This window comes from Lissotriton helveticus, chromosome 9 (assembly GCF_964261635.1).
Source record: "Lissotriton helveticus chromosome 9, aLisHel1.1, whole genome shotgun sequence".
In the NCBI taxonomy this organism is placed as follows: domain Eukaryota; kingdom Metazoa; phylum Chordata; class Amphibia; order Caudata; family Salamandridae; genus Lissotriton; species Lissotriton helveticus.
In genome coordinates, this window is record NC_136070.1 from 1194574918 (window position 1) to 1194601465 (window position 26548).

The window sequence follows — 26548 nt, forward strand, 5'->3', positions numbered from 1 at the left end:
CCTCAGCGAGACGGGTCAGCGATCTACAAGCTCTTTCCATACAAGATCCCTTCATGCAGTTCAAGGAAGATAGTGATTTTACGAACTAATCCTCGCTTCATTCCTAAGGTCCCCTCGGACTTCCATTTAAATGAACCACTAGTCCTCCGATCATTCTTCCCAAAGCCTAGTACTGCAGCTGAAAGATCCCTTCACTCTCTGGACCTAAAGAGATGTCTTAAATTTTACCTGGATAAAACAAAACATTTCAGGAAAACGAATCCGCTTTTCATCGCTTTCAGCAGACCAGGAAAAAAGACATGCCACTTTCCAAACAAAGCATTTCACTATGGATATCATCTGCAATTGCCTTTTGCCATGACAAAGCCGAACGTCCATTACACTCCAAAGTCCGTGCTCACTCCACAAGAGCTATGTCCACATCGGCGGCACTATTCGCTGGTGTGCCAATTCTGGACATTTGCAGGGCAGCGACCTGGAAGTCGCCGCACACATTTACCAGGCACTACTGCCTGGATACGGAACTGATGCAGGATGCAGCTGTGGGCCAGGCTGTACTTCGCCACCTATTCCAGTAAGATGCACATTTATTTACTGTATTCTTTTTGCTTGTTGATGGTTACTAGTCGCATGATATGTATTATATCAGACTGCTTATAATGTTCCATCACAAATGTGCATAATGTATTGCTTGCTACTCTGATTCAGGGATGTGAATCTATGAAAGACACCCATAATACTGGATAAGAAACGCGTTACCTGTAACAGCAGTTATCCAGTATTGGTGTCTTTCATAGATTCACATGCAACCCTCCCGCCTCCCCAGGAAGGTCTCATCTCTCCCTCTATAACATATATTACGCCTACCTAGCTTGGTGCGTATGAAAATCTGAGAGACTGAGGCTCCTGGCAGGAAGGTTCTAGAGGGAGGTGGTAGCCGATTGGCTACCTTCAGTACTTTAGTCCTTTTCACAAAAGGACACAGGCTACTAAGGCAAGGCTCTTAGGCCTACTTTTCTCTATGTATGTCTATAGGACATTACTTTTCTATGTACCGGGGACTCCCATCTCGACGACGGGGAATGATTAAGGCATGTGAATCTATGAAAGACACCAATACTGGATAACTGCTGTTACAGGTAAGTAATGCGTTTCTTCTCTCCAGTTTCTTGTTTACAATTTTTTGTGCCTGGTTTCGCATTCTTTCTTTGAAGTAGTTGGGAAATTGTACTGCATCTGTTAGCTAACAATTTGACCCATTGGTCTTTATATTAGTGCAGAATCCTGTTACACAAAGTGTTCTAGAGTTTACAACTTCATTCTACTTTGTGTCTTTACCTGTAGTTCTTGGACTTCCCTTTCTAATTTAGCTAATTCTTCAGCTTCCTCCTGATCTTTGGACTCCGTGTCTTACTCCCTTTCTGTTGTCTTATTGTGTTAACTCTGCTCCAGAGAAGTAGTGGGACTTATGGGCATGATTTAAGTGTGTTGCATGGTTTGTTCAATCAAAGGGTCTTCGTGCTCAGGTGGAGCAGTAGGGCATCTTCTGTTTCTTAATAAAGCATTTTCCAACACTACTCTCCTCCTCTCTTTTCTTTTTTCCTGATCATACATCTCCACTGTGGCCCTATTTCCTCATGATTCCCCAAATTCCTGCCCCTGACATAATCCTTCCATAGATGCATCACATCCCACCTCAACAACCTGTTTATTTCCTTTATTCTCACTAGCTTTCATACATTCTACTACGTAATCTAGCCTCTCAAATATCCCTTCAATTGGAAACTGTCATGTTGGATATTTGACTGCTAGAAGGGACTAGTCCTCTAAATACAGTTGTGGACATAACACTTCCTTTTCATGACCTGCCATGCTGGTGAGCCTTTTGAAGGCGTTGGCTGAGACTGATCTTCCTACAATATCTGGATGTACAACTAAATACCTTACTCAGTTTTGTTCCAATATTGTAATGTGATCACAGTTCAGAATTAGTATTTTATACTGCAGTTTCCAGTCTACCAAAGCCCTCTTGCAGGCATCCTTGTGAATCCCAGGTTCCACCTCTAAAGGAGTCAGCCTTCCCAGAGACTTACTCTGAACAGAGAACTGACCTATTGCGACTTGTCTTACCTGGTCCACAATGCCTGCGCAAGACTGTAGAGGAATCCAAGCCTCATTCTTTGGACGTAGCTGATTGGATCACTGTTTCTGGTGACCCTCTGAACTCCTTTGTCTGAGCTGCTGGGAATTAAGTCCAGTCTAGTAGGTGTGCTTCTGACACAACTGGGATCACCAGGCCACTCGACCGTGGCACAAAGTCTGTCTGGCTCTCCACTTACTACATCCAAGTCACGGCACCATTTGTGAACGCAGATTTTTCTGAAAAAGAACAGTCAATGCTGTTGTGGTATAACAAAGCTATGTTTGCCCAAGGTTGGAGCGAGAACACGCAGTTGACCAAACTGCCAAAGAGTTCTGCCTCGTGATGCGTTGTGCCTTTTATACATGAGACCATACAGTGAAATACATTGTACATGCTACATCATCTGGTGCATTCAGCTCACTGACTTCAACTTCATAGAAGCAAAACTGATTTTAACTGAGCACTTTGGCACAAACTATACAACTTGTAGTTACTGATCTCTTTTTCAGGCCCTCAGTCGAAGTAATCAACCTTTCTCCAGTATTGGGGTGTCTTTCATAGATTCACATGCTTGAATATTCCCCGTCGAAGTAGGAGCCCCACGGTAAATAAAAGAGCAATAAAACCAATAATATATGTATATAAAAACATAATTGCATTCATTCCAAAACCATAAATACTTATAAGTACCAAGGTTAGCATTAACACATAGGAATACATTAGAAGAAAAAACACCTTTATAGCCTATCCATGTCATTGTTAGTCCAAACTACTGCCAATCGGGCGCAAGCACTCCTCTAGAACCTTCTCCTCAGAGGCTCAGGCCCTCAGATTTTCTACCGCACGTCGTGTGAAGGGAGTCTCCCTGAGCTCTGCTCAGTTTTTCAACTTCTTTCTGGATTTCTACGGTTTTCTGGGATGTCTTCAAGTAAGAAGTTTGTTTCAACCATGTGCTTCTTGTGGGAAATTGCGGCTCTTCTCAGAGGACCCTGACAAGAAGTGTATTTACTGCCTCTATCCAGGGCATGAGGTAGGAAAATGTAAAATTTGCAGGACTTTCTCAACCAAGACCCTTAAGGACCAGTAAGGGCGTCTCCTCCTGTGGTTGCAGAGGTTGAAGGATAAGGAGTCACCTCTTTCTGATTCAGAGAGTCTTGCGTCAGGTGTGTCTAGAGCCACTTCTAAACGTAGCAGTGTGCAGGATTTAAACAAATGGAGGAGTAACCACTGAGGGTACTTAATACCTTTACATTAGTACGGTATTGAGGTGCAAGCCCTGCAACCCGATCTGGGACAATCCTTTGTCCTTAGAAGACCCCTCACTCACCAACCTAGTTGGTGACACGCTTCATCATCGGGGTCCCACCCGGATAGCCGAATGCCATCCAGGTGTGCTGCGACACCTGATTACAGTGGAGCTGGTTATTTTTATTATGTGTGATAAGGGTAGGAAAATGTGCTTAAAAGTTGTCTCAACGCTACCCACTCAAAGACTTTATTCTGGAGTGGTTGGACAACCAGTAAAAAATATAAACTATATTTACATGTGGCACCTTCGCCTAATTAGGTAGGATGTGGTGTCAAAAATAGACGTAAGAAGGGGGTGATTAAGTTAAAAAGATAGGTGTACATGTTTCAACCTTCGTGTGACTATAGAGGTTTTCTTCAGGACCAGTGTAACATAGGCTGGGGGGTCTACACACGCTAAGGTGTATCCTGTCCTCGCCTAGTGGTGGTAGTGAAATCACAAATTGGTGATTTCTTAAAAAAGTGTTCTTCTCCGTGGAGTTCGGAAAAAACCTCTGGAAAAAAGCAGGAGAAAGGGTGCGGTGAGGGCGAAATACTCATGTGCAAACATACATTGAATTGTGCATTGTGCACTGTGTGAGGCTGTTTGCCCGTGGACGGGAATGGAGCAACTGTGACTGATACAGGTATACGTGCTGTCGTGAGAAACAGGCGTTTACTGCCATCATTAAGTTATACCACATTCGAACCTGTGTAGTATTGTGAGCCACTTGAATAAGATTGCCGCTGTACCCGTGCGTGCCAGAAACATGAGTGGGTAAATCCCATGAATGATAAAAATGTGTCTAAGCCCCGAGTTGGAGCGTGCCGTAATCGATAATAAAATAATGCGGCGCGGAGAAGATCTCAAGTGGAAATAATTTAAGATCTAGTTTAAAAACAAACACTCGCAACACTAGCATACAGGGCAGCACAACCAGTCATACACATGCGGGAAAAGGGGGAATTCATTCTTACTCAAGCACGCTGATTCTGGGCTTCATGAGCTCCCCCGACCCTGCGTTACCGTTCAGCCACCATCTAGGAGGGAAAGCGGTGAGGAAGTGAGAGGGTATAAACGGTTCAGTTGAACCTAGATTAACAGGGTTGGGAGGTTTTTGAACTTGTGGCATGAGGAAGAGCGGCGGATTAGCCTAGCAGTAGATCGGTAAGGAGCTCCGTTGGAGTGAAACACGGGCTTTACCGCGGTGCTAAAGTATACTTCCGTGTTTGCCGGTGGGGGGCGGGGCGTAGTCACGTGGGGCCCGGTTGCTAGGGCAACTGGGGCTCGATTCAGACGCCAGGCTAGCGCGGCCTCAGAAGGCTGTGTAGCCCTGATTGGCGTTGTGAGCATGGACTAGGAATGGGGAGATAGGGTTATAACGGCCGCATGTGTGCTGCTCGATTATGAAGGGAAAGTGAACGCTCGTCAGCGTAGTGGTGGACAGGCTGAATATATATGTATTGGGGGGGGGGGTCCAAGGGAGGTGGCATTCCACAAAGATGGTATTTGTATAGAACAATGCTATAATCACACTGTGATTGGGAGAAAGTAGTAACGGATCAGTATTCATGGGGTTAGGGTGGTCACAAGATAGTGATGGGTGAGAGCTCAGCAGGTGAGCTCTACCTGGAGAGCACTGTGTTCCAGGGAATGTTATCGTTCAAACCTGTATTCTGTATTCTACGTCAGTGTCGACAATGGTGTTTGTGAGCTTCAAATCTGTCTCGTCGACTATTCCAATCTCCTCGTCGACGTCTAAAAAGGTAGTCTCGTCTGCATCAAAGTCTTCTTCGAAACTTGCTGTGAAGAGAGCCTCTTTGTTGGCGGGTGCTCCATCGACGGCGGCTTCGTTGAGGGCTGTGGTCTTGCCGTCAACTGCTTCGTCAAAGGTGGTTGTCCCGTCAACTGTTTGTCGTCCACATCTACCTTCACATCATTGCCTCTGGTGCCAATTTCTTCATCCGGTTCTGGGGCTCCTGCTGTTGACCCTCTGCACCAACGTCGACATGTGCCTTTGGATCAGCTTCCGATTCCACGTCACTCTCAGCCTCCATCGCCTTTTTTTGCCACGGGTTCGGAGCAGGACTCTGGTTCTGATGAGGAGGAAGATGATAGATTCCGGGCAACTCTAAGCCCTTCGAAGCTGGTCATTAAATGTCAGGACTATGAGGATGATCAGGAAGATCCTTACTTCCATGAGGAGGAACCTTCTGCTCAGGTTCCCACAGCACAAATACCGCTCTCCTTCATTTCTAATCTCCAATACATGTTAGAGGATTATAATAGATTTCCACTGTCTCACCAGGGGTCTCCTTAACCTAGGGTGCCTGCAACAGCAGCTCCTCCCTCTACCACACTGCCAGAGCCAACTGCGCCTTCTGCACCATCTACAACCTCTATTCAGGTCCATGCAACGGTTTATGAGGATGATGACGTTCGCCCAGATCGGGAAGACTGTGAAGTCGATGATGGGAACATGGCGGATTGGGACGATTATCAGATCCAGACAGTCTCTGCCACCTTCGGGTGCAGGGGATTCCCCTCCTGTGGATTTAGCTGGTTTTCACCAACTTATGGATCGAGCTGGGCTGCGCTTTAAGCTTCCTATGGTTCTGAAGGATGAAGACTGTTTTCTTTATGATTTCAAGAGTCAACCTTTTAAACAGGTCCGGGCAGTGCACATAATTGACTTCATTTGGAACGAGGGTGTCCAACTGATGCAGACGCCAAATTCTATTCTGCGCTTCTTCCTCATTTGGAGAAGAAATATAGGGCGCCCCAGGGTTCTCCAGCTTGCCTGGTAGCGCAGCCTAAACCCGATTCCATGATCACCCAGGCCGCACAGCGCTGTTCCAGGAATCCGTCTTCTCCTATTTCCGCTCCTCCTGACCGTGAGGGATATAGTTTTGATGCCATTGGACGAAAATTTTCCACTATGGCTACCACCGTGAGGGCTGCGAATTCTTTGGCCAATCTGGGGCGCTGCGACCGCCAGATGTGGTCGGATATGTCTTTTATCGACCTCATTCCTGAGCCCTCCAGAGCACAGGCTCTCAAGATTCTTCAGGAGGGAGAGAAAGCGTCATCAGATTGACTGCTCTGTGGACATTGCGTGCACTTGTTTTCATCAGTTTGCGGGGGCAGCCGTTTTACGTCAGGGCTGGCTTCGTTCCACCTCTTTTCACCCGAAGGTGCAGGCGAAAATCCTCGACATGCCCCATGACGGCGAATCGCTCTTTGGCCAGCATGTGGACGACGCACTTCAAACCATCAAAAAGGACAGACGGCTCGTGTCCTAGGCACTTTGCAGTTTCGCAAGCAGCCTTTTTGTGGCGCACGGCCTCGGCACCTCCTTCTTTTTGCGGCGGGTCCAACCATTAACGCTCCTACGCCCAAGGAAATCAGAGATATTCCTCCCAGTCACAGCAGTCCTATCGGCAACTGTCTACCAAGTCTTACAGAGGAAAGTCTTCCTACAGAGGCTCCGCTTCTAAAAAGTAATGACTTGCCTTCCCCGCTCAAAGTTGGAGGTCGAATCTCCCTTTTTCTTTTCCAATTGGTTTTCAATCACTTGGGACCGTTGGGTGCTGGACATTGTATCAAAAGGCCATGCTTTGGAGTTTGTCAAACTCCCTTTAACCCCTTCCCCGCTCATGACGAGCTCAGCTCGTCATGAGTTGTGCCGCTCGCACGCTCATGACGAGCTGAGCTCATCATGTAACGTGGCTTTTTAAAAAAAGCCGCACAGCGCGAAAAAAGCCGCCGCACGCCTGCTGTTAAACACTCCTCTAACTAGTCCACCTCCGGCTCACCTCAAGGAGCTCTTTGAACAAATTTGACTCATGATTCAGAAAGGTGCCATTGAAGTGGTTCCCAAATCTCGGGAGGGGATTCTATTCCCGGTTTTTCCTCGTCCTGCGAATGGCGTCCGATCCTAGACTTAAGAGCCCTGAGCAAGTACCTGAAGTGCCAATCCTTCCGCATGCTCACGCTCGTGGAAATTCTCCGCCTTCTCTCGAAGGACAACTTCTTGATCACCATCGATCTCCAAGACTCTTATTTCCAAGTGCCGATACTTCCAAAACACCGGAAGTACTTGCGCTTCCGGGTAGGGCGCACAGACTTTCAATTCAAGGTTCTGCCTTTCGGCCTTCGCTCCGCCCCTCGCGTCTTCACAAAAGTCCTGACCCCGGTGGTGGCATATCTACGTTTGAAGGGCGTTCAAATCCTTCCCTACCTGGACGACTGTCTCATCAAGTCGCAATCTCGCCATCAGGCCTCTCTGGACACTCTATTCGGTGACTCTATTCCACTCCCTCGGTTTCTCCATCAACGCTGAAGTCTCAGGTCGATCGAGCTCCCTGCAGGACTTTTCTCGACCCCACTCTGAATACTTCGCTGGCGAAGGCATTCATGTCTTACGAGCGCCAGCTGCGGATTCTATGCCTAGTGGTTCTCATCCGTTCAAAATGGTCCGTTTCAGTTCGTGTATTGAAGTCCTTTCTTGGGATGGCGTCCTGCATCTCCCTGATCCCCTTATTGCAGGCTCAAGAGTTGCCCAATTCAGAAGGAACTGGACAAACAGTGGCGTCAGGTCACCGGCTCTTTCAACGATCTGGTCCTGGTGACCGCTCGGATGAGGACCGCTCTCCAATGGTGGGCTCAACCGTCAAACATCGCTGCTGGTACTTCATTCCTAACCATCGCTCCTGAGCTTGTCCTTACCACGGATGCCTCCCTGGAAGGCTGGGGCGCACATCTTCAGGGGCTATCCATAAAGGGCAAGTGGACCCTGTCTCAACGTTCCTGGCACATTAACAGACTGGAGCTAATGGCCATTTTCCTGGTGCTCAAGTCTTTCCATCTTCTACTCCAGGGAGAATCAGTGCTCATTCAAACCGACAATACCACCAGTATGCACTATGTAAACAAACAGGACGGCACCAAGTCACCGCACCTTTCTCAGCTGGCACAGAGCATCTGGGACTGGGCACTCCGTCGTCCAATTACCCTGACAGCGGTTCACCTACCAGGCATCTCCAACATCCTAGCGGATTCCCTCAGCAGGTCCGGGTCCTCGACCCACGAGTGGGAGTTGCATCAGCCGACTCTGGACTTAATCTTTCGGCTGTGGGGTCGCCCGGACATGCATCTTTTTGCGAGCCCTGTGAACCGGAAATGCCAGTCTTATGCAAGCTGGCTTCCCCATCAAGGGCCACGTGGGAATGCCCTTTTGATGGACTGGTGCAATCTATTCACCTACGCTTTTCCGCCGCTTCCCCTGGTTCCTCGAGTGTTGTGAAAAATGCAGAGACAGCCGTGCCACATTCTCCGGATCGCTCCCAGATGGCCTCGACCAGCGTGGTTCTCGGAACTGCTGCTTCTCTGTGCGAACCCATCCTCCTTCGTCCTCGAGCGGATCTCCTCACAATGGACATGGGTCAGATCTGTCATCCGGACCCCTCCTCTCTCAAATTATCGGCCTGGAACCAGAGCACCTTGAATTTGCCCACTTGAATATTTCGCCAGCATGTAGACGTTCTTGCCAATGCGACAGCTCTGTTCATAGTAAAGACTTACAAGCTAAATTGTAAAAGGTTCTGTCACTGGTGTGCATCTGCCAACATCCATCCCATGCACTCCTCTCCTGCTCAGCTTCTGCCGTTCTTTCTGCAGTTGGCTCAATCAGGACTTTCCCACTCCACTTTGATGGTCTTCCTAGTGGCAATATCTCGTTTTCGGCAGGATGGGTCTTACTCTCTCTACTCTTCCAGAGTAATTCGGCAGTTTTTCAAGGGGCTGTTCGGGATGTTCCCGCCCATTCGGCGTCCTCCTCCTACCTGGCATCTCAATGTTTTGGCGCAAATGATGAAGGCGCCTTTTGAGCCCATCCACAAAGCGGATTTGAAATTTTTGACCTGGAAGGTGGCCCTTCTTGCTTTGACCTCACGCCGCGTGAGTGATATCCACGCCTTTACCATTCAGCCTCCTTTCCTTCAATTCAAATCAGACTGTGTTGTACTTCGCACGAACCCGGTATTCATGCCTAAGGTGCCAACTGATTTTCACCTCAATGAACCAGTGTTCTTAAAGACTTTCTTCGCTAATCCCCAATCTCCGGCGGAGCAACGTTTGCATTCATTGGACGTTATAAGATGCCTTAAATTCTACATCGACAGGTCAGTGCCCTTTCGTAGGTCTGATCAACTGTTCGTTGCTTACGGATGCATGCGCAAGGGGCGTTCTGCTACCAAGCCAACTATTGCACGTTGGATTTCCTCAACAATTTCATTCTGTCATCAGAAGGCCGACAGGCCTCTTCAATCTCCAGTGAGTGCTCATTCCACCAGGGCGATGTCATCCTCTACTGCCCTGTTTGCTGGTGTGCTGATTCACCAAATATGTCAAGCAGCCACGTGGTCCAGGAGGCACACTTTCACAAAGCACTACTGCCTTGAGACGATCAACGAAGCTGATACAGCAGTGGGCCAAGCGGTGCTTCGCAATCTTTTTAAATAAGGTGAGCCTCTTTCCTTCCATCCGCCTGTATGGTTTCTACTATCTCTGGCAGCTTTATTTCATTGCATTTTCATGCTAATGCACTGCTATTTTGTCTTGTGGCCAGCTATTACTGCTCACTATTCTATTCAAGCATGTGAATCTATGAAAGACACCCCAATACTGGAGAAGAACAATTGTTACTTACCTGTAAACGGTGGTTCTCCAGTATTGGTGTCTTTCATAGATTCACATGCGACCCACCCACCTCCCCTCAGAGGCTCGCTTCTCCTTCTAGACGGTTTTGTCACTCTTGTGCTACAAAAATCTGAGGGCCTGAGCCTCTGAGAAGGTTCTAGAGGGGTGCTTGCGCCTGATTGGCTGTAGTTTGGACTAACATAATGACATGGATATGCTATAACGGTGTTCTTTTTCTTCTAATGTATTCCTGTGTTAATGCTAACCTTGGTACTTATAAGTATTTATGGTTTTGGAATGTATGTAATTATGTTTTTATATATATATATATATATATATATATATATATATATATATATATATATATATATATATATATATATATATATATATATATATATATTTGTTTTTATTGCTATTTTATTTACCGTGGGCTCCCACTTCGACGACTGGGAATATTCAAGCATGTGAATCTATGAAAGACCCCAATACTGGAGAACTGTTTACAGGTAAGTAACAATTGTTCTTCGTTGTGCAAATGGCCTAGCCCTCCACAAGGCCTCATTCTGGTTGAGTCTTTCACCTGCATACTCAAATTTGTAAGCACAAACATTTTGAAATTACAGATTTTAGTCACAGCAAGCACTTTTTCAAGGGCAGCATGCTAGTACGTGAAATTCCACAAGTAGTTGACTGATGGTTCACTTATGTATGTTTATTTTTGGGCTTTCACAAGTATCAAAAGTATCCAAAAGAAATGTTACAGGAGACTAGAAATGTTTTCTTCAGCAATGTCCATGGGCTATTTAAGATCAGTTTAGAGCTGCAGCTTGAACTGGCGACATCCATGACTTAGAAGCAGATGTTTAATTCTTCCCTATGCTTGCAGCACTCAAATTATATTGGGGATAATGTGAGAAATCCTTACCTTAAATGTTGTTGTTCATGCTTTTGGCATGTAACTTAGCCCAGGCATTTTTGTCCAGCCTGTAAATGCACCGTTTTATTAGTTTTTAGATATCCGGTGTCTGCTTAATACTTTTTTTTTTATTATGGTAGTCTTTGCTGTTGCTTAATGAAACTGTTCTGTTTGCTCTGCAGCCTGGTGGATGACAGGTGTGTGGTGCAACCGGAGGCGGGGGACCTCAACAACCCACCCAAGAAGTTCAGAGGTAAGCATGAATGCCATCGGGTGATTGATGGAGGCTACTGTTTCTGGTGGAAACCTCAGCTGGAAGCACCATCTTTCTATGATTATCACCCACATGGTTAATATCTATGGTTGCACCTCTTTTAAGGTGTTTTGGATCCTTAACTCTTTACTGCAGTTGTATGTCACTACCTTCCTGGCTGTACCTCCCGTTTACCCCAAATGTTACCTTTGTATGCCAAAAGGGACAGGGTTGTAGTCTCCTGAATCAAAAAATATTTCCCTGTTGTGCCCAATCTTATATTAAGCCATTCCACAATATGTAAAACCCTTCTTCTGTACCTGTAGTTCTGATGTCGAAGTCAACATAAAATCACTTTCTCACAATAGTTTAAAAAAAACAAATGCTATTAAACACAATAAAAAATCATATTACATATTAAACTTGTTCACAATGCTAAAAATATTTACTCTATTTCAAAACACGTTAGATATTTATATTGTGCACTATTAGAAGATTCCTATCAACACAGCGTTTTGGTGAGTTTAGATGTGGTTCACACCACCTTCATCAGGATATATCATCAAAAACCCTCACTATAAGAGACAGAAAAACATGGATATTCATTGTTTGATCACTCATTCACTAAAAAAACACTGGCAATACCAAGCTGCTAAATACAGGTAGGGTGTCACTGCACTTTTTTTTCTTTTTTCTAAACGTTCATTCTTTGTGACTGTCATTATTCACCCTTTGGTTACATATTTTCACCGGGTAGGTAACCTTCCTAGTAATGGTATATCAAGTATATTCACCCTAACTTTGTTAATCAAGGTTAGTCGAAGTGCACCAAAAAGACGTCGTAACAATAACCACTTATCACATTGACTCGGGAGTTATACAGTATCTCTTAAATCATTTCCTTTGTACATATCGAAGACCTACCTGCTCTACAATTGGCCGCTGTTTTGTGACATGCCTAAGTGGGACAGGCAGTGCTATTTGACCACCAATAAGATTAGATAGCAGTGGGAAGGACCCTTGAGGGTGCCCAGTTAAAAGGCCTGTACAAAAGAGAATGTCTGTCAAATCGTAAGAAGGCGTCCAAAAGAAAATGGGTAAAACGGGGGGTGGGAGTAAAAGACTTATTACTGTGAAAGAGGAGGTTCAGCCTTAATTTAAAATAAAACATTTAAATTAAAACAATTCCTTTAGATCAAAATAAAATCTTTGAACGTAGTTAGTCTGGATGTACCAGAAATACCCTCACTAGGAAGGTTTCCTACCCAGTGACAATATGTATCCAAACTGTGGATAATAAGGATAGTCACAGAATAGTGACACTTTCTCTCTATTTTAGAAGATTGGTATTGCGAATGTGTTTTAGTTAATGAGTGATTATCAAACCTAATGATTAGTAATTAGGTTTTCTGTCTTCTAGATATAACGATATGGTTCATACCACCTTCGTCAGAACATATCTAAACCCATTAAAATGCGCTGCCAGCAGGATTTTTTAAATCCTTTACTATACAATGTGAATATGTAATAAGTTGTGTTTTGGTATGAGATTATGTAAAGATCTCCATTTTGAACACGTTTTTAATATGATTTTTTTTTATTCTGTTTAATAGCATTGTTTTTTTAATTATAGTTGACAACGTGATTTTATGTGGCTTGGTTGTTAAAACTGTATGTATAGGAGTGTTTTACATACTGAGGAATGATTTAATACAAGAATGAGCAAAAGGATGTCCCCCCCCCCCCCCCATAGGTCACCCTCTGTTCTGACTACCTCTCACTCACTGCTCCTACTGTTGCACCCTTTTCTTCCCTCAGCAGTTATTTCTTCTAACCTTACAATCTTGTTATATAAAGCATCTTGTGACTTTTATTTTACACTACTCTACTTTGTTTTGCCACAATCATAAACTCCCAAACATTGGAACATTAATAGGTGTAGCCATCCAAATATTTTTCAAGTCATGTTTTCATGTTACATAGCTGTAAAGTAAGTGGCTGACAGTGAAATGTTGATGGGTCTAATTTATTGGAAGTTGTGACTGAATTGCTGCACAAACTTATTTTTTTAGGTTTCTTGCTTATTCTCAATTGACTTTTGCACCCCTGTTAACCATTATATGCCTTTAGGACCAGTTTGCTCTCTAGAACATGCATCTGTGTTTTAGCATCTCGTTGCCAGATTCACTAGGATTTCTGTTTAGCCAAGTAGTGCTTTCTCCAAATAGTGAGCAACTGGATCGAAATTGCCTCCATATTGTGTTGCACGCACTTAAAGCTGCCAATTTACAATAAAGTATCTTGGCTATCAAGGCAAAAGTGCGACCTTTGGTAATGGTGCAAGGCAGAGTAGCATTCTGAAATGCATGTCAGTGGCTCAAATAACCTCCTGAAGAGTTGGGTGGCAAAGAATAAGGGCTTACACTTATTGGTTTTCCCTACTAGAAGCCCTTAGTATCTTGCACCTGTGGGTAGCTGGTCCCATACATTGTTCAGGTTCATGATGTGCACATACCTTTGCTGAGGAGAGATGGTAGTGGGTGGCATGACTGCTTCCCTGAGATATGCTGAGGATGCATGTAGCAATGCTGGCGCCTGTTGGAGGATCCAGTGATTTAGGTATGAGAACACCCTGATATGATCCAAAATCCCCCTATAAACCTGCTATAAACCAATGAAGACTCTACACAGGTTTGCCTGAAACTAAGCAGAACTGAACCGGTTTTGGGCCAGCTACAAAACCTAGTCCTCATTTCATTAAGAAACTGCCCTGTGTATATTGGAACGAAGATGCAGAAGAACAAGCGCAAGTGCTGCTCAATAAAGGTGTGACTGTGTAGTGCGAGTGAGGCCAATAAACAAAAATACACTGATATTATGCATTCTGGATATTTTTAACATATTATACGTTACCAAGAAGCGCCCAGGATTGTGGGTCCCGTTTAGGAAAGGTAAAGTTGGAAGATGAGGAAGCAAGGGGGGGCCTGGTTGTTTAACATCTCTACATTTATGGCTGAAACTTAAGAATATGAGGTGGTTTTTTTGAGCAAATTTGAAGGTACTCAGTGAGGATTAAGCCCCGAGGTCCAGTTGGGAGTTCATTAACACGATGGGAGCAAGAACTTGGAAGAAGCAATATTTATCTTCATGGAACGTTTGGGAACAGTTAAGAGCGTATTTTGGGCTCTACTTCCGAATGAAAGCAAGGCCAGCCTTTTGAGTTTGGACGGAGAGTCTGAAGAGCACACACTTCAAAGTAATATGCAGCCTTTGCAACATGGCAGTTACCTTACAGGTTGATACCACCCGTGTAGTTGAAATAGAGTCAAGTACTGCAATGGTTTTGCAGTACTTTATCACAAAAAGGAGAATTTTTTTGTGGCTTTAATTGACATAACTGTAGATATATCAATCTAAATATATGCAGACACTTAGCCATACATAGTTATGTTTTGCCATATTTATTTTAGGTTTATATCACTTTAAAAGGTGGTAGTAAGGATTTTGTGTGTAGGGATGGGCACTTATAAGGGGTTATAAGTGGGTAGTTCTAGTGGGTAATAAGGAGTTTTTAATGCGTAGTTTATAGGGTATAAACATTTTTAGGGTTCAGGGGTTCATAGTTAAGAGGTAGTAAGATTGTATTTGTTTGAGAGTTTAGGGGTGTAGTTTTAAGCAGTAGTAAAGAAAAGGGTTTAGGTGCACTTGGTTTTAAGAGGAATTAAGTAGTTTTTAGAGGTAGGTATGGGGGTAAAATACTTTAAAGAAGGTATTTTATATCAAAAAGGGGTTATGGGGTTTTTGCCCCATTAAAACGGGAAAGATTTTACATGTTTATCTACGAATATCAGTTGCTACCAAGCATGCCTTTACAACACTTGTAACCCCCTCTTTTTTTTAAATATAAAAAACCATATAATTCTTTTAGGAGCGAACCTCCAAAGCTTTTTTTAATTTGTTTGTGTCCGTATATATGTATGTGTATACATTTCAACCCGTATCCCACTACCCTTGCCCAACCCTAAAAAACCCTTGCTGCTGCTTACAGTGAACCATTGAAATCCATTACTACCAGAACTCTAGAAATCCCTTACTATCCCATACCCTTTCCAGTTTCTGAAACCTGAAAAAACCTTTACAACCACTATTACCCATTCCTGAGTCATAAAAACCAGTAACTTTCCTGTAAGCTTTACTCCTCGCTGAATGCAAATAACCTTATCAGCTGTACCCATAATCCATCCCTAAACCCTTAAAACCCTCTATTCCCGTTTTTAATAAATTAAGACTTAACTGCGTGATCAAATTCTGTGTTTTAAAGTGTCAGAAAATGGCAAGTTTGGTAATAGCTATATTGTAAATGTACTGCATAATCCCTGCATTTTAAGTATTTCATACAGTATGCACGCAAATGCACGTGTATGTATTTTCTTATCAGCTACCTTGTGATGTAAAAGTGTCACAATGTAAAGCGTGGTGTAGAGGTGATGGCATTGTGATTACTGTGTTGTAATGGAATTGCCGGGAGCCCAATCCACGTGGCTGCGCGCAATCCCAAGCCTGGCAGTGAGGTGCGCCCCGAAGAATCTGGAAACCAGGAAAGGGGGGCGGGGTGCTAGTACTTGTTGGTGTCTCCGGGGGAAGGGACATTGTTATGCATTACCAGGAGCAGGGATTGCATTGATCTTGTGAAAAGATTGATCAGCCTAGTGGCCTACAGTCCGTGGGCCTACCTGGTGTCCCAGTGGGGTGGAATAGGCAGTCTGCATCCTAACGGGAGAACACAATGGAGCACTACACTATGCCAACCCCTTCTGTGCAGTGGTGGACAGGCATCCTAGAGCTGTGTTCTTCGGCTAAGGAGCAGTTGCGTGCAGAGAGTCTGGTGGCTATTCAGGTCTCCCGAGTGGCGTTGGAAGGCAACATTAAGACTGTGGTTCCTGAGGTGAAACCTCCTTCGTACGGGTCTGCGTAAGTTGTAAGATATGGTCCAGGTTGCCGAAGGATCCATTGCTGAAATAGTAGTGGCCTGCCTCCTAAATCGGGAGGGGTGGAGAGTATCTGTTTAGGGGAGTGTCTGCAGAGAATTGAAGTCTGTTGGCGTGTCTGTGATCCAGAGTGGCTCCGGCAGAGTCTTTGGTGAGGCTAATGCATTGATCCATCCATATAGAGTGGAGTTTCATGCGAGACCAATGGACAGGTGAGGTGACTGTTTTGGGGACAGGGCAGGAACTTGTAGCCTGCTTCACCTTCTCGAAGTATCTCTTGGGCATTCAAGGGCTGACATTTGTCCTGAGAATTCAAGGGGATCTCGAGGTAGAGGGTTGAAAGTTATCTGAGCTGGAGCAAATTCCTGTGCTAATGGTTTCTTTTGTCAATTGGGAGGTATTGTTGACTGTAATATTCGGTCCATTTGTTAGAAACTGGCCTTGGATTCGGAGTTCTTTAATATATCCGGACCATGCCTCATCAATGCTACTGTCCACACTTTTGTTCGCTTTGGACTGCAGCTTATTTTCTTGATGAGTAGATTGGACACCGGCGGTCACCTTTCAAGTGCACTCCTGTCTTATGAACAAATCTTCTTTCTAGCGTGCGGAAGTGAACTTCTAAGTGCTTGTGATAAGTGAGGACATGATTTAGTGATCATGAAAAACTTGAAAGCACTGGTGATTAGTTGTTCTCAGCAGTACGTGTTTCTTTTGATGTCCGCTGATGTAAATAGTTTGGATGTGAAAAGCTAGTTCAGACTCCATACTTCGCCAATTCATGATCACGGTATGCAAAGTGATATCTGTTTTTGTGACCTGCCACCGTGTGTTTCTTGTGCTTCAGTCTGGAGAAGAGTACCTTGGTTGAAGCACCTTCCAGTCCCGTGACATAATACACACTAATAAAACCACAGCCTGTGCGACTGGTGGAGCCTTGTAGCAACCGCTGCTTCTTGTTCCTATGGAGGAATCGTACTTCTTGATGGGCCGTGTTGCTTAAGCCGTTGCTGCCTGGATGTAGGTCACTTACAGCTCGCATCAGCTTCTGGCAGTCTGGTGGTAATCTTCAATCAAAACCTTCCACAGCAAACGTCCCCCCTCCCTGCCCCGTGATTTTGTAGTCTGTGCGCATGAGCGGGTTCTTGGCTCGCTCTGTAGGGCGTTAAGTGATGTGGCGGTCTCGGGTAATGCTGGTATTTTGAAGACATCAGATTTCACTTATTGCTTGCTCACAGCTTTGTATTGTTAGAAATTGAGTGCCTTTCTGTGAATACCGTTTGAGCAGCGTCTTTTAACTGGGTAAAAGGCAACCTCTGGCACCAGTGAGAATTCAGACAGACTTGCATTCTACTTTTTGAAGCTGATGCAGTTAATTTCCATGCCTCCTTGTAATAAAAAAACAAGCATTTCAAATACAATAGGTATCACATGTGTTGGTGTTTTTGGCATCATAAATTCATATATTTTTTACTTAGCCAATTTGCAGTACCATATGTAGCCAAAAGATGTCCTATGGAACCTCGTGTGGCCACATATAGAACTGCACCCTGCAAAGTTGGAGGTATTTGCATTATAAATGCCAATGATTTTTTCCTAGCCATATTGCAAGGCGCAGTACCTTATGTGGCCAAAAGAGGTCCCACGTCCTAAAACTGTGCAGTGTACTATCTGGCTCAGTATGGAAATATGAACTGAACTTCCCTACAAAAGCTGATGTGGGTGGAGAGGTGGAAGAAAATAGTTTTGTATGACTGGAGCCAATGGCTTTTAAAAACTTAATCCATCAGTTCATAAGCTAGAATCTGTTCTAAGGACCATTGATATTGCTATACGTTATAATAAAGAAAATTGTTTGGTCCTTTAAAGTTTTGTGTAGATTGGCGTTGTTGCAAAATGATTACTCCATCCTAATTGGATGATCTGCAGATAAATCAGCCACTTGAACTGAACCTAGAGTTGGAATGTCCTGAAGCATGTATGTACTTTTCATAATGTGGTGTAAATTGTTGAATTGTGGTTATTCACCCGGTTACAAACGCTCCAAGGTTTAATTTCACGGCAATCTGTTAGGCTCAAGAACCAGCTGACCATGCAAATTTAAAATTAAAGCCAGCTTATTTTGTCGAAATACTTTTTTTTATTTTGTGACATTTTGGTGATTCGCAAACCTCAAGTATGTAAGCAGCAGGATCGTATTGGCTGGAGCAGATTTAAAACCTTGTTGTTCTTAACTGCAGATTCCTCTCCTTTTGTAACGCACTGAATCTGGAAGTTTTTAGCAATGCTCCCGTGTGCCTGCAGTTTTTAGTGACAATTAAAGGTTGAGTTGTACGCCTATGTCCCGTGGCTCACTATAACTGAATTAGTGGTAAGGAATGAAGATGCTTGTATATAACGTTATGGTAACGGGTGGTTACTTCTAGTTGGTGGAGGATGAATCATTTAAAAGATCTATGTTGAAATGAAAGTAAACATTGTAAAGTCACCTGCTAGTTCCTTTAGCCAACTCCTGCTGGAGCTGGGGTTGGCCATACATAGATGATCGGGTGCTAGGCCTGGCCCTATAGTAATCTGCTGCACAGTCTGCATCCCCAGAGGTACCCCGTAGAGCCTGATCAGCCTCTCTTGCGCAAGACCCCTTCGACCTTTTTGTCAGCGCTTGTTTAAACCGGATGGTAGCTCAACTTTCTACTATCTTGCCGAATGCGATGCAGATTTGTTAACCAGTCAAAACTATTAGGACACGAACACTGGTGTGGTACATCCGCTCAGTGTTTTTTGAGACATGCGTTTACTATTTTTTTTCTTCATTTGTATTGAAAGGGTTAAACGAGATATCTGGACATTTAGTGCACAACTGTTAGTCTGCGAAGTTCAATGAAGCCGTGTTTGCTGCCCTTATGTGGAACAAAGTAAACCGATTTATTCAAATCTGATTGGACAAGGGAGCCTTTTCTCCAGCTATCAATTTCTGTTACTTGACCCAAATAGTCTGGTCCACCAAAACATTGGAGTATTTTGCTGCTGCTGCCATTATAGGTCTCGGATCTGGTCCCAGAGTTCTAAAAAAATTTAAAGGAACAAATATAGCAGCATCCTTTCACCCCCACACACCCCAGACTCAAGTGAGGGTAAGAATTGGACAAATGCCTTTCCCCCTTCTGTCAAAATAAAAAAAATGTTGAAGGGTTTGCGGACCCTGTGGCTGGCTTTTTGGCCTCCAGCACAGCACAGCACCCACTCAAAAGCCAGAGGATGAATGCAAATCCTTGGCAAGTGCTCCTGGACCCTTGTTAGACATTGCTGGGGTTTCAAGCCCACTATAGTCTACAAACCCTTTGATGTCCGGTTCAAGAGTCCGCAAGCCCTTAAATATATCTATCTATACGGGGCCAATCGTTGCTATACCTAGGCAACCACATCCATGCACAGCTTTGACTGTCTGTGGGGTAGGCACAGCAAACCCCTTGTAATGGCTCCTGGGCACTTATTGGATCTGCTGCTGGTGTTGTGGACCCGGCACTGTATTGATGAATACCACAGGATGTCCAATAAGGGACTGCATACCCTTAAACATTTAAAAGAAATTCTGGCCATAGGCCAGGCCCTGCGGTAACCCCCACTTGGTGCAACCGAAGGGCATGCTTAGTGTGGATTGACGGGAAAAAAACTATTGATGGACAGAATGCAGAACAATGTCATACATTCACTCCTGTAGAGATCTGGGCCTAAAGCCATCGTTTTTTGCTCTGCATTCCATTCCAGTTTGAACCCAGCAATGTGCAAATCAGTCATGACCCTGCTCTCTATGGGAACAGTCCAGCCCAAACTGCCAGGCTAGGTTCTCTCTGGACTGGAAACCAGCATCCTAGGACCGGTTTCAGGGTTTCACACCTCATCAGCAAGGCTAGCTTGACTCCAGTGGCATGGAGACCACAGGACCCACATATAGGCATACCCGTCCCACTCATGGTGATTGACAGCAGGGCTCGGATGAAGTCCTCTGTCCATTAACTTAACTCCGCTTCACACAATCGTACAATCCTACCTTTTCATTTATCGATGGATCAAATAGACATTAACAATAATTTAAAACAATAAATATTTCGTACACTTCACTTTAACTACTTTCTCTTACTGCTCTTGCAAGAAAACAAGCTACAGAATCGCCAGCAGACATTTGGTAAAAGCTGCTGATTTATATAAGTGTGGGTCTAACCGGTTTAAAATTCAATTACTTAAGTAGAGGGCAGATAGTTATTCCTTAAATCGGTATACGTGGGGGAAAACAAAATGCAATATGTCTTGGCAGGAAACCTTATCGCAAGGGACAATATTGGATTCCTTTACCCAGCCCTTTGGTATTGCAAGCAGGTAGTGAACAATGTTCATCCTAAACCCTGTCCAGTACTGACGATTAGACATTGCATAGCAAAAATATGGCTGGGTTCACAGTTTTTACAATTGATAGTGCGCAGGTCACCCATCTATAATTTTATCAAATACTCACCTGGGCCCATATATAATTTTAATCATAATCACTTAGTCAACGCCCAGGTTATCTGTGCTATCAGAATTTGTTTATTTCCTAGGTCCTATACCTTGACTTACACTCCTTATCACCATGGATCAGGGAGTTAGTTGTAAAGAGAGGCAGTCCAAATAAAACAATAACATTTGCACTCATGTAATGACCACAGACTCACGAAGTTTTGAAAACCTTTATCTAATCTTCTTCGATTGTTGCGAGCATAAGGTTTACAGCAAGCAGACTATCAATAATTATAATCATGAAAAACGTATAGCCATGTAAAAGATATATGATGCCAACCATTCAGAAGTCTAAAGGGAAGGTAAGAAAAAGGAGCATGCTGAATAATCAGGAAATCAGTCTGGAAGTAGTGTTTCCGGAAGGACGGGGAACATAAGGAACATACTAGAATATCAGTTTAATCACTTTCAAAATAGAAAATGGGTAAGATGATGAACATGAAAATTTTACTGACGAAACTGAATTTACCATGTAGCTATAGGGAAGGGAAAAAAATTGGAACAAGCTAATATTTCAGAATAACCACTTTAGCATCTATAAAGGGAGGGTAAGAAAGGAACATCTATTTTTTCATGAACAGTTCTTAATCTTCAATTCTAAAGGATAGGAGAAAATTGGGGCATGCTAAAATAGTAAGAATCACAACTTTATTATTTATCGCCAAGGAAAAGGAGAGAAATGGAACATATGCAATTATGATTTCGCAGGATTTTTTTAGGGAGGGAAAGAAAAGGACGCAAATATACTATTTGTTACCCACACAGATTTAGATTTACCTAGAACGGTGTGAAGACCAACCCTGGCCACGGGTCAGTTAAAAGAACAGGAGAACCCCAAGGAATGCAGTTGCCCGTAGGCCAGCAGGTGCAGTATGGAAATCAGGACAGGGTAGATCAGATTAGGATCAGGACAGGACCACCAAAGTTGAGACCAGCACCCGCAGTTCAGTTGCAACGCCTGCGCTACACCCTCTCTGCAGCCATCAGTCAAAACCCCGATTGGGTTATCAATTTTCCCCAGCAAAGTGCTTCGCCAGCACTTCAGGTCCCCAAAACCCCGATTGGGTCAGCGAGTCTCTGACAGAGTGCTCCGCAGCACCTCTGTTCTCGATCAACTATTGAGTGCGTTGGGTCAGTGACAGGTCAGCTATTCGGACAAGTCGGACAATTTCTCTAGCTAAACCTAGGCTAGTTGTACTGTTTTACAGGTCAGTGTACCACCCCCCAATGTTGCAAGTGTAAGAATCCCCAATTTCGATTGGACAAGGCAGAGGACAGGTCATCACACCCCCTAATATTTTTGAATTTCGCCATCTCCTATTCAAATTATGGTTCATGCCTATCAAATTCAGGCTCCCATGAAGTCTTCCACTCGCAAAAAAATGGATGTTCTATTCAATACAACAATGTATGTGTCCAGAGTTCATTAGGTGAAGTTCCCAGGAGCATCTTCTCAGTCAGTCAGCTCCTTGGCTGGTTTTCAAAGGTCACTGCTGTGGAGACTCGCAGATCTCGCGCAGACGCAGTTTCAAGCAAGATGGAGTTCAGCAAAGGACAATAGGCCACATTTCGTAATGTACCATGAAATGGAAAAGAAACCGTTTTAGAACACAGAATAAATGAATACACTGTATACCCTGAACTTCTACTCTATACCCGTTACTTCAATATTAACTATAGCAATATTGATTAAGCAGAACAAACAGCTTAGCAAAAGCAGCAATGCAAGCTTCTTGCATGTGAGAACACAAAGCAGCCATCTTAGCTCTAATGCGAAGATGCAAACAGCTTCCCTCAAACTGCGAGTATGTCACGTCACATGAGTATGACCGATGCATGCGCAGTCCTAATTCCCGCATAACAGTGGCCATTTTAGGTTGCAAGCGTATTAGGATTAGAAAACACATAAGCAAGCTTCACTCGGACACCCAAAAATGTCGGAAAAGGGGCAAATTAATAAGACAAACATTTCGATTAGTTAATTAATGTTATTCGAGGTTCAGGAGTTCAAGCAAGTCACTTTACGTGCGAATCCTTGCTCAATCACAATGATAAATTGACCGAAGGTTTGGGCATCCGCCCTTCTTTCAGATTGTTTCCAAAGTTAAAAGGCTTTTTTGTCCATTCAAGATCAGCCTTGTTAATATGGCAGAAATGATTAAAAAAAAAAAAAAAAAAATCTGAGGTCGGCATTAAGACCTAATGCTAAACGCTTAAATTGTTTTTTTTTTTAAACCTCAGTCATGGTATTGACGCTGCACGGTCAAGTCCCAAACGGTCTTCCAAAGTAAGTTGATTCAACTTGGTTACATATTTAAGCCACACATTGAGACTTAACATTGGTCACAGCTGTAACACCTCAGAAATGTAGCTCGTGCACAGCTCTTAGTGTATCATACCTGCAGCAGTAGTACATGGTATGAATAGCCATATTTTCATGAATGTTTCATCTGTTTGAAGTAGTGAAGTAATGACACCGCCCCAAATATCACAGCAATAAGAAACCATTGAAATGCGGTTAAATCTATTGATGGTATGATTACAATCTACCAAGCTAACTCCTAACCGAATTGGGGACAAGGACTGCTGGCCTCCCTTATGGTTAAGGGGAAATCACCCAGGGAAACCGAGACCACCTGCTGTGCAACCTGAAGCACTAGCACCTGCCTTCTTGCCAAGACCAGTGTACCCTGTGAGGAAGAGGAGAGCGTTGAAGGGAGTGAGGTCCAGTTGGGAGGCCTGCTGAGTGGATTCCCAGTGTGACGAAACACTGCTGCAGGGATTGGGTATTTGCCTGCGCCGATTTCAGTTAGTGGAGTGCCCCATATGCAAGGAGAGGCCCCCATGGTACGGACTACTATATGGTGAAGGCCAGCCGTTTGGCTGGTAGCGTTAAAGCAACCCCATATGTCAGAGGTTGCTGAGTTGTTGCATGGATTAGGCAGTCGACAGAGCATCAGGGATTGAGGTGGATTTGCCCCCGTGAACTGAGGGTGCTGTGGGGGTGCATTGCTACATCACTGGGACCCCAGCTGGGAGCATTGGAATTCAATCTCCCTTTGCCGCTCGCCCTGTTCCCCAAATTAGGAAGCTCAAGACTTACTATGCAGGACGGGCACAATAACACCTCCAGTCTGCTGTGTATGCTTAGGTTGGGAGCCTGTGTGCAGCTGACTGTCCGAACAGGCCCAGATCAGTGGGAGCTTGCGTTCGGGGCACTTGCTGAGAAATTGCAAGCCTCCAGAAGGCTGGAGCGTTTAAGACTGGTTGAGCCTAATAAAGATTTTTTTTTAAAAAGACTGTTTGAGCCTATCGGGGCCTGGGGAACTTGCTGCTAAGGCTGCTGCAGCACCAATATACCTAACTATTTTTGCTAAGAGTCGGACTGGACTCTTAAGTTAAGGCCTACTAGTGAGAAGTCCCACGATGCAGCCACCAGTGAATGGGGAATAACCTCTACCACATCACAAAGAGCAGGTGGGGCACGGGTTTGGTAGCGAAACATTAGATCCCTGGCCTCAAGGGGAAATGTGTGTGGTTCGGAATAAAATACTACTTTTTAATATGAAAGTAAGTATTTGACTGGACATTGATTTATTGACATTGCTGTGTTCTCTGAGTTGAGTCCTGTTCACTGACATGCATTCACATCCATGAGATCGCCTTGGACTTCTCAACCATAGCTACCATAGCCTCCGTTGCATAAGGGTCACTTGGTCCAGTTGCTCGGGATCCACAGAAGTTCGGGCCCCGGGACAACATGAGTGAAATACCTCCCCCCACACTGTCTGGCTCAGTAGCCCCAGCTTGCCCTGTGGCACTCTGGGGTTCTGACAGTATTCATAGAGCAACAAGTGGCATTCTCAGAAAATGAGGCTGAAAGTCTGAGGGATCCTACTTATCCTGCCTAAAGAAGATAATGGGAAGTTGTTGTTTGAGTTCTTGATGTCCTAAGTAATGGAAATTAAGTTGCGCTGGAATTCTGCAGAGTACCAGGGTGCACATGAAGCAGACTAGAATGATAACCCCTGGAGAGGCCTCAGTCTTGCTTGAGATGGACAGAAAAGGTAGGATTTTGTTGCTTTACAGGGGTAGTGTGACCCAGGAACAGACACATAGGAGTTGCTGGTCGTAAACTATAGTACATGAGAATCAGATGTTCCCCCAGGCAAATTAAGGTGTCTTAGGAAGGCACCAGACTGGAAGGAAAAAGAACTTTCATTATCCAGAGGGGGAAGAAGCAGTTGGGTTAAGCAGTGGTGGTACCTGAAGCTTGAATCCAACTGAATGAGTGATCCTTTCCTCTGAATAGTAGACCATGAGCAGGTATAAAAGTGTGGGTTTCTTGCTTTGTGACTTGCTCTCTTCTACCCCCCCCACCCCTTTTGTTGATATCAAGAGACTAATGAGGCTTCTAAATGGAAGAAAAGTTGACCGCGATGTTGAGCATGATTGTTGAGCGGCTGTCTGATTGTTCCTGTTATTCTGATGGTAGTTCAGCTCAAAATTATTTTAACCTACACTCCATTTTTCTCCCCTGGCATATTCCTGTCTCACTGTTAAAAGTTTCCGGTTTCAGATGCTGAACCCAGTTGGTTTCCCAGTGCTCTGACCGAAGCCCTCATGCTCACTCCTCCTTATAGATGCCTGAGGGGAATCTTAACCCAATCCTCTTAGCTTCACTTTCTGTTTTGTGAGTAGAGGGCAGTGCCTTGAGACAGTTTATTAGGTTGTGCAAAGTTTTTATTCAACTTTTGCGAAGTGCTGTGAAGTTTCTTGGACTTAAAAAAGTTTGACTGTTTTGTGCTTTCTCTCATTTAAGTGAAAAGTGGTAACTTTTCAGTTTGTCTGAAGAGGTAATGTTCTAGATATTTTTCCATTGTGTGTAGAAACGCTGAAAAGGGCTCGCAGAGTCTGCATATATTTTCCATCTCAGCGGAGCTCCGTCTCTAGATTGGAGTATAGTGAAATGTCTTCCTTTTGCAATAAATATTTTACTTCGGTGCACAGAAGCGTTTAATGGCTCCACGATGTATTTAAATCACAAAATCTGCAAACTTTGCTTAGCACTAAAATCGTGAACTGGCCTGAATTAAGAAAAGCGTAGAGCACTATTACCAGGCCTTGAACCCAACTACTGGATATCCTATTCTCTCAACCCAACCACTGGATATGGCCTGCTGCTTTGAGTTCAGTGACCCCAGAACCTCCCCAGTACACTCCTTGAAAGCTGGAGGTGATTTTTCCTCCCCACCCAGGACTGTGCAGCTGTGGGTCCATGCCAAGGGGCCCGAGTGCAGCAAAGGTTTCCCAGTTTGCATGCATGCACTCCGCTTCCGGTTAGTGTAAGTGGCGCAGTTGTTCCCCAGCGACCCTTAGTGTGGGAAGCGAGACCTGCCATGGGGCAAACCCTTCCACTCTGACCTGGTCCTCCAGGGCTGAAGACCCCCACCTCGTCCGTGGGGCGCAGCGTGAAAACACTTTAAGCTGAGAGGCGTCCTTCCTTCAGGCGTCTTGTCCTTTCCAATCATCCTCACGCCACTTTGTTTAGTTTGTTGCTAAGCGACGTGACGTAGTTCTTGGCCAGACAGTTGAAATCTAAATCCATATTTTATTTACATTTAAACGTAGCTGCTCGGGAGAGAGCTGAGCTCGAATAAAACAAATGCTTTTCTCGTTCGTTTCTTCTGCTTCAGCGAGGGGG

The 26548-nt window shown here is 44.3% G+C and overlaps 1 protein-coding gene across 1 annotated transcript in view; it reads left to right on the top strand.

Annotated features, from left to right (window-relative positions):
• Window positions 1-26548, top strand: part of ITPR1 (inositol 1,4,5-trisphosphate receptor type 1) — a 1533308-nt gene that overhangs the window by 178001 nt on the left and 1328759 nt on the right. The window contains exon 3 of the mRNA XM_078661662.1: window positions 11232-11302. Within this exon, the coding sequence (XP_078517788.1) occupies window positions 11232-11302 (71 nt within the window). The remainder of the gene's footprint in view (window positions 1-11231; window positions 11303-26548) is intronic.